This window comes from Mixophyes fleayi, chromosome 4 (assembly GCF_038048845.1).
Source record: "Mixophyes fleayi isolate aMixFle1 chromosome 4, aMixFle1.hap1, whole genome shotgun sequence".
In the NCBI taxonomy this organism is placed as follows: domain Eukaryota; kingdom Metazoa; phylum Chordata; class Amphibia; order Anura; family Limnodynastidae; genus Mixophyes; species Mixophyes fleayi.
In genome coordinates, this window is record NC_134405.1 from 162692943 (window position 1) to 162706810 (window position 13868).

General features: G+C 38.0%; 1 protein-coding gene across 8 annotated transcripts in view; it reads left to right on the top strand.

The window, feature by feature from the left end:
* Positions 1–13618, top strand: part of MAGI2 (membrane associated guanylate kinase, WW and PDZ domain containing 2) — a 768432-nt gene extending 754814 nt beyond the window's left edge. For 6 of the 8 annotated variants that reach the window (XM_075208713.1, XM_075208714.1, XM_075208715.1 and 3 more), the window contains one exon: positions 10658–13618. In XM_075208713.1, coding sequence (XP_075064814.1) covers positions 10658–11445 — 788 coding nt within the window. In that variant the 3' untranslated portion in view covers positions 11446–13618. The remainder of the gene's footprint in view (positions 1–10657) is intronic. The other 2 variants (XM_075208718.1, XM_075208720.1) reach the window with 2 other exon arrangements.
* The last annotated feature ends 250 nt before the right edge of the window (positions 13619–13868 follow it).

Sequence of the window (13868 nt, forward strand, 5' to 3'; positions counted from 1 at the left end):
TCTCAGCTTTCAGAAGATTTGTTCAATTGGTAAGTTTAACATATGTGTTTTTCTGCTACAACAGGAAGTTCCTTAATGGCAACAATACATGTTACTGATCATGTCTAAAAGCACAGTGAAACGTTAAATTTTTAGCACCAACTGTAAAGTGTGTATTAAAATGTATCCCTGTGGTAAGTAAAGATGGATATGGTGGAAGGTATTATGGACGGTACTGTACTTGGTTAGTGATATGGTTACATTTAAGGTAAAGGGCAGCATGATTGAATGTTGCAACAACTTACACACATTAGTATCAAAATAAATCTTGCGTTACAATAATCAAAACTTTAAACAAATTTGACAGTACAATAAGAACCAGCATTTGTGAAATAAAGTAATATAATCTGTAAGGTATCAAAGATACAAGTCAAGTTAAGATAAATGTGTGAATATCAACACAGTGATAATCAAGAGGTTTTCAGAGGGGGCTCCTCAGTTGCCTTTCACCAAAATGTTCACATTTTCTGTTTAGGTATTCTCTGCAGATTTGATATATATATATCCTGCCTTGGTAAAAATTTTATCACTTACTGCTCTGCAAAAAGAAGAGAGTTCTAGGAGGATGGAATGCAGAGGCCCCCACTTTGCTCTTCTGAAAAAAGGAGGAGATTGGAGCAGAACCTCCCCCTCCCAAATGTTGCTATGAGGCCCAGCGATTCTGCTTCTTTCAGAAAAGCAAAGTGGGGGGCCTCTGTGGATTATGGGGGTATGGGGCTTCACTGCTCCAGCCTCCCTGCGTTAAGAAGGGTACAAGATTCTGCAGAGGGGTGGGCCTCCTCACCACCAGGCCCATAGTGCCCTGCCTTGTCATTAATTCCACCACTGAGTGCAAAAGATTATACATAAAATGGTAGCACAACATGTTTTTAAAATAATTTACTGTATAGTTAGAAACTCCCAGACTTTTCAACTAGCATTATATATTAAACCTAGCAAAGCAAAGCACACTACAAAACCTGACTATATAGGATTACATCAGTGTCAGCCTCATGCCATTAGGTAGGAATGGTGGACGCTTTAATCATCCTATTCACCCAAATGTCCAGACATCTCATGTTGACCACATACAGTCCCCATGACTACTATATAAAAATGTTATGACTAGTACCATAATTAAATACAGTTCCAATGCCACCATTTACAATCCCATGTCTCTATATAGAGTTACATATTATAAACTACCACATGTAAGCATAAAACAATCAAATTATTTTGCCTAACTTCCATATAATCTGGCTAAATAACCAGAGAAAGTTTTTGTGTTTACGAATCTCCATATTCTGGCAGCAATCACTCAGTCACCGAACATTGCCAGATAAACTATAATTCTTAGTAATACCAGCTTCATTTCTAAAACTTCTGGTGTGGAAAACAGACTAATATACTGAATGAAAATGATATTGCATCATAAAATTGGACAGGTTGAATTTGAGATCCCAAATGTACCCACTGATTCATAGCTATGGTAAAAACTATTCAAGGACAAAATTGCATATTAAATTGTGTTTTACAAACACATCTGTACTGCACATTAAATATGCAAGAGCTGAAAGGCGGCAGAATTCTGATAATGTTAGGGTTGACACTGAGGTTCCAGTGTTTTTGTTGTGGGAGACAGGGTGACCTTTCATTATAGTCACACAACGAAACATGGGAAATATATACATCATCGATATATTAGGTCTGCGACGAAGACATTAAACTCCTTTTAATGTGGTCAGGGTAGTGATATCAGTAAGCAAGAAAACACAAATGCTACCTCTTCACAGCAGGAGAGGTATGAAGTATAGCAGAAGACACCCTTCAGCGACAAGCACTCATGCTCAGTAGTAGCCAGCTTCCTCTATACCTCAGTGCTCTCCTGCTATGCAAGCTGGAGGAAGCTAACCTGGGAGAGAGCCCTGCACAGAAATACCATGCTCAATTAAAATCTCCCTCCTGGGCCAAGGGGGTAAACTGTGTTTTTTGTTTTGTTTCTTTTTTAAAACTTTATATGATGAACAAGGTTCTATGAAATAAATCCAAAAAAAGGACTGTGACAGGTCCACTTGACACTATCTGCAGAATGATAATATAAAAGCAGTTCAGTATTATTGCATGGGCAACAAAATTATGGATTTGAATGATATTCTTTTTCAGGGTAGACTAAGAAGTTTAAAGATGTATGTATGATATTTTAGCCCATTAAACCCCAAAACAGAAATTAAAGAAATGAATCCATGAAGGTAAAATACTTTGCTCCGCATCAACTGCACATTCCACTGTAATTCTGTTACACAGTAAAGAATTCATATAAGTGCCAGTATTTCAAAATAGCTCCTAAGACACTTTTTCTGCTGAACTGCTGCAACTAAGCACATCGCGCCCGATCCTGTCTCAGCGGAGCTAGGTAAACTGAAATACTCATTATCAGGCAAATTACTGAATTTCATTATATCATGCTTTTTGCATCTTAAAAACTTCTTAATCAATTTTAACTTGTAAAGCCTAGTGTACAAGAATGGATGGTTAGAAAGAAGAATTTTACTGGGTAATTGGTCAATATTGAAAATTATAGTTATTTCCAGAGACAAATCTTTAAAAACTGAATTAAAGATATTTGGCAGCTATATATTAATTCCCCACAACATTGCAGAAAGCTGAAGACAATTCTGTAGCTTTAGAACGGTGTCCTAATGGGATCTAATATAAGACAAAAAGCTGAAAATTCAAGCATCGCACTTCTCTTGACATCATTGTCCCTGTGTTTAAATCAACCAACACATAGTACAAGTTTATCAAACTGTCTGTCACTCTGTGTCTGCTACAAAAACATAGCAACCTACTGCTGAGGTGTGAAAGAGAGCATAATGGAGTGGACTTTATCATACATTACTGTCATTTTATGTATAATGTACCACAATTCAGCCTACTCAGCAGACAGACTTTAAACAGAAAATACATGTTTGATAAAGAAAATAAGTTGGAGAGCTTATTTTTTTGGGAATATGGAGACAGTTTAGGAAGAATGATGTTCAGGATAAGGCCAGCATCAGGCAATGACTAAATGGATGGATGTTCCTTTAGCATAACAGAAAAATAGATGGATACGATTAAGGTGTCTACGCATGTCTATATGAAACACCTTGTAGTCGGGGCACATGCACACTGCAAGGAGTGGTGTTGGCTTATTCAGTGGACACTTTTAGGCCACAGTAGGCAACAGAATATTTAGCAAGCCACAAACCAGGAGTGCTACGGTACATTGACACCAAAGGATCCTACCTTTGGGAGTTGGTCCTCATATATAAAAATATGACCGGCCCATGGGGCATTTTCCCCTCTGTCCCTTGCCAGAACTACTGTATTCGGAAATTTATGTTCGTAACGAGGGCCAGGCTAAACATGCTTTTATGGATTGATATATTTCTTGTTGTATTTTGTGTATTTTGTAATACTAGCCACACTTGACCAATTGTACTGGAATCTATAGATACACCACAAAGCAAATCATACAGTCCACAAGGGAAAGAGTACAGAGCCCCTCTATAATCACTTGGTGTCTCCTTTTGTGGGACTTCTTTTCAGATGGAAATGTGCATGGTGGGTGCAATACAAGATGTATTTGGCTATATCCACCAAGATCCTCCCATCTGAAGGTTAAAATGTTACATTCCCACAGATGATGCCGTCATTTCTGAATAAACCATATGGTTGCCTGTATAAATGGACATATTTGCGCCAATTAGGTGCATGGCGACACAAAATCGTTGTTGTGCCGCAAGCCTGCATAGTTTTCTGCTTCATAAATTCCCTTTCGTGAATCTTTCATGCTGCTCAAGAGGGAAAATTGTTGTCATAAAATGATATTTAATATGATTCCTGTTGGATGATGTTAAATGTGTGGTGTTGAATATAATGTAGAGTCGACTGATGAAATAAAAGCACAACAGTAATCTACATAATGTTAAACAAAACAATTCTTTACAAAATAATCTAATACATTGAGTTCTAGCATATCAAAGTGCAAATGTCATGGTGCTCAAATGATGCAATTGCAGCCATTTGTGTACACTCAAAACTGTGAAGTACTCACAATAGTGGTTTGTAGCACTAATACTGTTCAGAATATGACCCTGTTACTCTTTAATTATGAGCAGGTACAGAAATCTCATATTTTCCAGTTGCATAAAGAACATTAACAGCTAAATATAAAATGGGTCCACATACACAGGAATTGATATAGCAGACCTCGTATAAAAAGAGATATTTTTTTTTGCTGTATATATCTACACTAATTTTCATATCTTGTATGTTTGTGTTTTTTTCCCAATTTTTAGAGATTATAATGAGGTATATTTTGAAGTCCTTATCTGCTTTGGGTTTTATCAGTTTTTTTTCTTACCAAGAATGAAGTACAAGCTTTCACTGAAACATAGTAGCCTGCCACCCTCCTCTCTATTCATGCTCCATCCCGCCCTCTCCGATCTGCCAATGACCGTCGCCTCTCTTCCCCCTGATCACCTCCTCCCCTGCGCGTATCCAAGACTTCGCCCGTGCTGCCCCCCTCCACTGGAACAAGCTCCCTCCCTCTATCAGAACTTCCCCTAATCTGTCCAGTTTCAAACAGGCTCTAAAAACCCACCTTTTTCTTAAAGCCTTCCAGTCTCCCACTTAATTTCTTACCTTTTCTTCTACCTCTTCCCCTTCATTCCCCTTCCCTTATCCTTATCTCTTCCTCTCTCCCCCGTGTCTCTCTGTCTGTCTACCCCACCCCATAGATTGTACTCTCCTTTGAGCAGGGTCATCTCTCCTCCTGTCTTCACCACTTTTAACTCTGCTCTCCAGCTACCTAGCCCTCCTCCTCCTCGAGGACCCTCTTCCCCGATCCCCTCTCGCTCCTTCCTCTCCCCTCTGGGGGTTTCCCTGTCTTCTGGGCCCTCCCTCTTGGGCTCAGCCGTATGCAGGACCTTCCCCTCTCCCCACCCCTCTAGCTGTGCTTTGAGCTCACTGAGTTACCGTGCTTATTGTTTACTGTACTGTGCTGTCTCACCTTGTATTGTAATTTTGTTTGTCCCTGTACGGCGCTACGGACACCTAGTGGCGCCCTATAAATAAAAAATAATAATAATATAATTCTCGCACAATATATACAGTAGCAGTGTAGGTAGTCTACATTATACTTCCCCAAAAAGTTCTGTATTTTTATATAGATGTATGTGTCATTTCCCAAGATATTCTACACTTTCTTAATGAACACTTTTAGGGAAACCTTAATGTAAGAGACCTTAAACTTAACGTAGCATAATTAGCATTCAGCATAGCTACTTACCTAATAACCTTACTTTATGTCTCCTACTTAAAGCTTAAGTAAGGTTCAAGCATTACTGAATGTGTTAAGTAAGGCACTTTACAACATCCACACATGCTCTCATTTTAAATCTGTTCTGCTGCATGTGCACAATCATTTATGTAACGGCAGTGCATTACTTAAGGAGAAAAACAGTTCTGCACATGTGCAGTACAGATTTCCTCTCACTTCTTCTGTAGCACTGTGTGATAGCGCTCAGAGAAGGGTTGTGATGTCCAGAGGCAGCAGTGAGCTCATTAACTCACCTTTGTGACAGACGACATCATATGTCATTTTGGCACCCCAGAATACCTTGCAACTAGCATTCTGGACCTCAAAGTGCTTAGAGGGGATCATCGTCCCCCTATGAGTACACGGCAGAATTTAGCTCTGCAATAAATGCATCCTGCATTGGTGCCTTCTAAACAAGATGTCAAAATCTGATGCGCTCTGAATATGTGGAGGTGGAATCATGAGTAGAGGGTGAGAATAATGATACAGGGGGAAGAATGATGATAATACAGATGAAGAGGTGTAATGTTAAAGGGGAAGGATAAAGGGGTTTAAAGACGGAAGTGGTAATAAAAAGAGGGATAGAATGATGATAATTATGAGAGGTGGAGAGATGCACAATAGGACTGAAAGCAGAGATTATTTCAGTTCCATTATTTAATAAAATAATCTAAAACAACTCCTATTACAGTTATATATTATATATAAAAGTATTTAGAAAAAATGCATAGATCTGCAAAAAAATTCATACACACATATGATAGATGTATATAAACATGCCAACCATGCTTATACCTGTATATGAAATATATGCATCTGTGTATATATAATTTTATATAGTTATAGTCATAATAATTTTTGTTATTTTAGCTGTTTACCAAAACATAGTCTGCACTTACTTACTGTAACTTAAATATCAGCTTTAATTTATGGGTATTCACAGCCAAACTTGAAGAATGGTTTAGGATTTACACCTGTTTAATATGTAGCCCACTCTTTTTCAAGGGACCAAAAATAATTGGGCAATTGACTTAAAAGCTGTTTCAAGTGTGGGCTATTCCTTTGTTATTTCTTTGTCAGTTAAGCAGGGCAAAAGGTATGGAGTTGATTTCAAGTGTGGCATTGCATTTGGAAGCTGTTGCTGTGAACCCACAACATGCGGTCAAAGGATCTCTCCATTTAAATGAAACAGGTCATCTTTAGGCTGTAAAAATAAATCTGTCAAAGAGATAACGAGAACCTTAGGAGTGGCCAAATCAATAGTTTGGTACATTCTGAGAAGAAAAGAATACACTGGTGAGCTCAGCAACACAAAAAGGACTGGACACATGGAAGACAACAGTGGTGGATGATCGCAGGATCCTTTCTATGGTAATGGAAATCCCTTTCACAACATCCAGCTAAGTGAAGAACACAGAGGTAAACATATCATCATCTAAGTCTACCAAAAAGAGAAGACTTCACCAGAGCAAATACAGAGGGTTCACCACAAGGTGCAAACTACTCAAAAGCCTCAAGAATGGAAAGGCCAGATTAGAATTTGACAACTAACATCTAAAAAAGCCAACATAGTTCTGGAACAGCATTTTTTGGACAGATGAAACAAAGATCAACCTGTACCAGAATGATGGGAAGAAAAAGTATGGAGAGTGCTTGGAATGGCTGATGATCCGAAGTATACCACATCTGTAAACCACGGTGGAGGCAGTGTCATGGCATAGGGATGCATGGCTTCCAGTGGCATTGTGTCACTAGTGTTTATTGATGATCTGACAGAAGACAGAAGCAGTCAGATGAATTCTGAAGTGTATAGGGATACAATTCTGCTCAGATTCACCCAAATTCAGCAAAGTTGATTGGACGGCGGTTGACACTACAGATGGACAATGACCCACAACATACTGTGAAAGCAACCCAGGAGTTTTTTTAAGTCAAAGAAGTGGAATATTCTGGAGTGGCCAAGTCAGTCACCTGATGGCAACTCGATTGAGCATGGATTTCCCTTGCTCAAGACAAAACTAAAGGCAGGCCAAACCCACGAACAAAAACATCCAGAGCTGAAAGACTGCTGCAGTAAAGGCCTGGCAAAGCATAGCAAAGGAGGAACTCAGCATTTGGTGATGTCCATGGGTTCCAGACTTCAGGCAGTCATTGCTGCAAAGGATTCGAGACAAAGTATTAAAAAGGAACATTTTATTTATGATTACGTTAAATTTGTCCAAGTACACTTGAGCCTCTAAAAATAGTGCACTGTGTATAAAAATGGTTGTAATTCCTAAACATTTCATTCAATATTTTTGTTCAACCACTTGATTTAAAGCTAGAAGTCTGCACTTCATTTGCTTCTCCATTTTTTTATTTCAAATCCATTGTGGTGGCGTCCAGATATATATATATATATATATATATATATATATATATATATATATATATATATATATATATTTGCCTTGCCTGGGAGAGAAAATTGTACAGAGCATTCAACATGGTAAATCTTATAGACTATGATACATAAAATAGTTAATAGTTTGTTATTTCAAAATTTGCACAAAGCCTATAGTTAGAATCTACTTAATATGTATCTGAAACATGAGAGAGCAAAGTGCTGAATGATGTCAAATCATGGAATATTTTTTTTTATGTCTAATAAAAAGCAACGAGGCTAGTAACAGTTGGACACACTTAAATAAACCACTCTTGTTTCAACAAATAATTTAAACCCTTTCTGCTTGGAGCTGCAGATGACATTGTGTTATTTATGCATTGAATGTGAATAGTTCTTTGTATCATATTTTGTTCTAAATTTTACATTTATATGATTGAGTTAATATTTGAATAAATAAGTATAACATGGCTGAAAATACCATTAGAAGGTGAACAGCTATAAACAAGTAATTAATTTGCAGCACCAATTAAACATGAAATGCATAATTGTTCTATTTTATAAAACCTGTAGCTATAGCACTCGGCTGCAGCCCTGTCCTTTAAAGAATAAATAGAAAAGGTAAACATTGAGGACACAAAAACTTGAGCCACTTGGTTTGAAACACTTGGTTTGATGACTTGGCAACATTCCTAAAGGGTTTTGCTGCTCTTCTGACAGGACACAGAGTTGAAACACTTTTTGCCATAAGAGTTACCCATGGCCGATTAGCATGCTCCGCTTGTAGAACCTAGTTCTAGATAACATCACAGCACCTAAAATGAATTCATTTCCAACTTATGGAAAGACAGAGCCTGATGTTTGGTACCCAAACTATTCAAAAAATACTAACAACCCTCCCAGCTATTCTGTCAGAACACTGATTGGATGGTTGCAGCAGCAAGGACTGGAGCTCCTGCTTTAGGCTAGGGGAAGCCTAAAAGTGATGAGAGATGACTATTGAGTCGTGATTATATCATAGCAATGGCTCATAGTTTATATATTTCTGTGCAGCTATTTGTTTCTATGATTAAAAAAAACAGTGCACGTCTACATCAATATAAAAAGTGTAGTATATACAGCATACTTATTCTGTGCTTGTGGGTGTATTATATATATATATTCCTATTTTAGGCCTTCTAGCTCACGATTCAAATCTCAAATCATTCTCACAATTTTGATGGATTAGGGTTTATTTTCATCAGCATATATCTACAATAATATGCAGAAATATGCAGATTTCTAGTTCCATGTGGCATGTAAACAGCTAACTAGAGAACTGTTCACAGCTGTATACATTGTATATTCAGTTACAGGGGCTACAGCACAAGGCTGAGTAACAGATAATGAGGGAACGAGAAGCCATACTATATTATGCATTATTTATATGGTGCCAACGTGCCACGCAGAACTGTACTATTGTGCCTATAGTGTCACACACTGCGAAAAACATAGTTGTTAAATTATAAAAACAAGTTACTATATAAACAAAAAATGATGTGGTATTTATTGTAAACATTATTCTATGCATTGATCTTTACCTTTATATTTTGGTTTACTATTTAGACATTACATATATTTTATTTTTATCGCAGTTTCAAGTTCCTAAAAAAAATAATTACTTGTGTATTCTGTTTTTCCCACTTTCCAACACAGTGATCCATAAAGACCTGTGTGTGTGTGGGCATGAGTTCATTTTTAGAATGACAATGGGTGTGCAATTTAGGTAAAATAATAACGATAATGATTATAATATCTATCTATATATTTATATATATATATATATATATGTAATCACATCACACCAGGATATTACATAGTATTGTACAATCAGATCATTTTATTTTTTATTCAGCCACGAGTCCCAGTGCAGCTTACAACGTAATATCACAATCGGGGTGTATAAACACACGGTCAGGATAGGTAGAAGCTAATTAACCTACCAGGGGGTCTTTGGACCATGGAAAGAAGACAGAGCATGCAGAGCAAAGCTGTATGCTGATAGCACCCTAGGCAATGCCTTATTGCTGCAAGGTGGCAGTATAAAAGCTATGGCACTGTGCTGCCCCACAAGGAGCACTTATTACATACTTTCCTACATTGGCAAGGACTCCTCCGGGAGATCAGTGGGAGGGGGGCGTGTTGGGGGTGGGACCCGACGGCTCATGTCATTTGGCCTCGCCCCATACCAGCAATTGCTGTTTCCAGCCAATTACAGCAGGGGGCGGGGCCATGATGCGTGATTCACGTCCTAGGCCCTGCCCCCCGCCACTTTACTATAGGTGGCGATTAGAAACCGGGAAGTTTCCTCTCTTCCCCGGGAGGAAATTCGGGAGTCTCCTGGACATTCCCGGGAGAGTAGGCAACTATGACTTATTACTATGTAGTGAAGTGCTGTCACAGACCTTCGCAAATAACTCTCCTTAATCTCCAAGCTCATTGTGTCCACATTTGCTTTTGTATTTGCAAGTTTTGGAGTGAGACTGCCGATGTGCATTTTACAGTCACTACCCCTGAAAGCTACTTAATATTAAAAAATATTAGCTGATTATTTTAAATAAATATGAATTCCAACATTACATTTTTTTCATTTTACTTTTAGATTCAGAAATTTTAAAACTTAGTTTTACTGCATGAAGAGACTTTGAAATGGTCACTTTTGGACAGCATCAAGTTTAATGTCCATCAATTTGAATACTTGCAGATATAATGTAGGTGGTAATTTATAGGGTGTGTTTACACGATTATGTATGTTTCATGAATAAAATGATTATATTGATTATAAGACATTCAGCTCGATTTTTGAAACTCTCTCCTTATATATGTTTTTGTTTTATTTTATTTCATAACAGACGAACCAAACTCCTGGAGTTCGCCCTCTGCCACCTCCCCAGGGCCGGAAGTAGCCGTTTCTCTTGAAGACATGATTGCACCATTATCTTCATCACATTCAGCCTTGCCCTCTGACCCTACTCACCAGATACACCCAGAGCCAGCATGGGATATCTACAGGGAACAAGATATGGGAAAACCAAAGGAGCATACTCCAAATGGTCATAAAAAGAAAAGGTTGGGAGAGTCAAGGGAGAGATCAGCAAGCCCGAAGAAAGTAGATAGGTCAAGGCGTGAGGAGAGTTTCAAAAAAGATTTTCAAGACGGCAAACAGAAAAAAACAGATAGTGGCAAGACCATTTCTGCAGGGAAAGTGACAGTGAAAAACGTTGGTGATGTGGGAGAAAGCGGGTACTCTGCAGTCAGTGATGGCGGAGACCGGACCTCCAGGTCCACTGAAGCAAGCAGAGATGGAAACTTCTGTACAAAAGACATATACAAGGATGCAACCAGTGATAAAAAATCAGTGACCACTCTTGAACAGAGCAGGTCAGATTCAGGTGGGGTATCAAAAGTGTACAGTAGCAATATGTCCAGCTCTCGTGTGAATGCCATGGAACAAGAGGAGAGGGATGCGGAAGCTAAATGCAGTGAGTTTCAAAAGGAAGGGCATCTCCATGCCAGCAGCACCCGCCGCGCCAACACTGCACCTCGGAAAGCAACTGTCTCACCAGGACCATGGAAAATACCTGGCTCCGATAAGCTACCTAGCACCCTGAAATCTGGCACTTCAGCCATGAGCAGATAACTGAATATGTGACTGTTCCCTTTACTTGTTTCACGTAGACTTGGAACATTTTTCTTAGCTTCTGTCTCAAATAATTTAATTTTGATTTTCTTTTTATTTATTTTAAGTTTCACATGTATTTACCTACACAAACGCATCTGGGACCAGGAGCATATATTTTGTATTTCTGTAAGGCTGTGCACAATGTCTAACCTGTATAAAGAAGCAAATACAGTAAAACTGTACATCAGTACCTGGAGCTCACAGGTCTTATCTCTGGGCTCTAGCAGCTATGGAAGAACCAAAACAGCGGAGAGTGCACCAGAGGCAGACAGTGCAGTGTAGCTTTAGTAGATTTTTTTCACTGTATGAAGGATATGGGATCCAACTCCAGTCTTGTCTGTAGCATAACAAATGGATAAATATAGAGCAATCACAAACTGGAACATCGCCTTAAATCAAACTGCACTGAGTAAGATGAAGGAGAAAAACGAGTTATGCCTTGTAATTCGATGATGGTATTGTAAATATATTGCTATCAGCATATCTAGACAGGGGTTAAAGCATTTCTCTGAAGCTTTGAATCTGCACACCATAACGTGTTCAGTATCTTCATTAACCCGCCTGATTCACGCAGCATATGTAGGTAGATGTGTGCTGCTTGTTAACTTGGAGAGTTAGTGTACTGACTGATGTGGCTCCATTTTTATTGCCATTTTTGTATGAATAACCCATATTTCTGTACATTTCAAAGGAAGTTAAACTGGAGTTAAATGTGTACATGTATTGTATAAACAGTACATGGTAGTTCTTATAAGTTCAATCAAATGTGAGTAGTGATCCCAGAAAATATTAAAGGAGGAAAGTTAAACGTTAGGTTTGGACATTGGAACAAAAACTAAATTAAAGTGTGATCCTCACAAAATTTCCTAGTGTGTATTATTAAGTATGGCCTTGTTTCATTGGTGGAAAATATAGGGTGAGGCATAAATTATTCTATAGCATGCAAATCTGCGGCTGAAGTTTTATGACCCTGCATTGTGAGCAATACTAGCACCTTGTATCGTCATGCCATTCACACCGAATCCCTTTCTGTGGATCTCTAGACGTAAAGTAACAATATTGCCTTCCTTAGAGCGCATAAGCCCAGCGCACAGTGGATTTAAGGAAAACAATTAAGTCATGAATTCAAGTTGTCATTTGCAACTATTTGATGTTAAGAAATATAAAAGGTTTCCCCTGTTGCCTTATACTCCACCATACAACTGTCTGAATTCCATTATCTACATATGGAGGAGATTTATGAAATCGCATCTGCACTTTCAAAGGGTTTGCTATATTTCTAATGCAACCAAGAGCAGTTTATTGAGAAACATATTTTCATGAAAATATTATACGTAAATATCTAAGAAATTCTATATTACCAGGATGTCTGAGGAGACATGAGGGTGCATTCATTTCACACTACTAACTATGCTTTTCAATTTTTATATAACTTACCCATCTGTCCCTGTTCTTTGACATCTTCAAGTTAGTCCTGTTTTAATAAACGGTGCATCAAATGTTTTTTGTTCCATCTGTGTCTCTGAAAAAAGAAAGCATTTAGATGCTGGTTGAAATTAAATTTGCAGTTTAATAAATCACCATCCGCAATATTAAAGCACAAATGCAGAGCATTTTTATTGATGTTCATTGGCCACCTCTTGCCTGTTGCTCTCATGTTAGGCAGTCACCAGTCACTTGCCTAATCCAGTTTTAGAAAATGTTTCCGTAGTGTAAGTGCACGTCCCAATATTCTTCTTTCTTGTTTTCCATATGTGACCAAACTGCTCATAAAAGGAAGCAAAACCACATAAAACAACATTATAAACTCTATTTGGCAGAGTATATTGCAATTACAAATGAAGTACTTGTTTTATGCAGCTATAACTGATAACGTCTGAAAACAGCACGTCATCTACAAACTATTCCAGATTATGATTCTGTGTAGTGTTCGCTGTGAATTTACCTTGTACAGCTGTATCTCTATAAATATAATTCCATGTATTAATAGTCACAGAAAGGCTGTAAGTGAGCAACTATTTTTATGAAACGCACCACTACGGTTAAATTAACTTTTACATAAATCTTGTTTACTGTATGATATTCTAAAACACTGTCAAATAAAATATATATCCGAAAAATTCGAAACAGATTAGTAGTATTTTCTGAATGAGTACAGTTCAAGATGGCACTGCACGTTCTATGTACTGAATGCTCAGAAAATGGTTTTAGTAAACACTTGACAAGAGTAGAGTGTAGTGTTGAAAAGTTGTGTGACTTGCGGTTTGTGCCTAAGAGCTTAATTATATGAATACTACTTACCTGACAATGAAATGTTTAAAAGAATGTGTGAGTCACACATTCTTTTAACAAAGCATAGAGGCCACTGCTCTCTGCGTAAA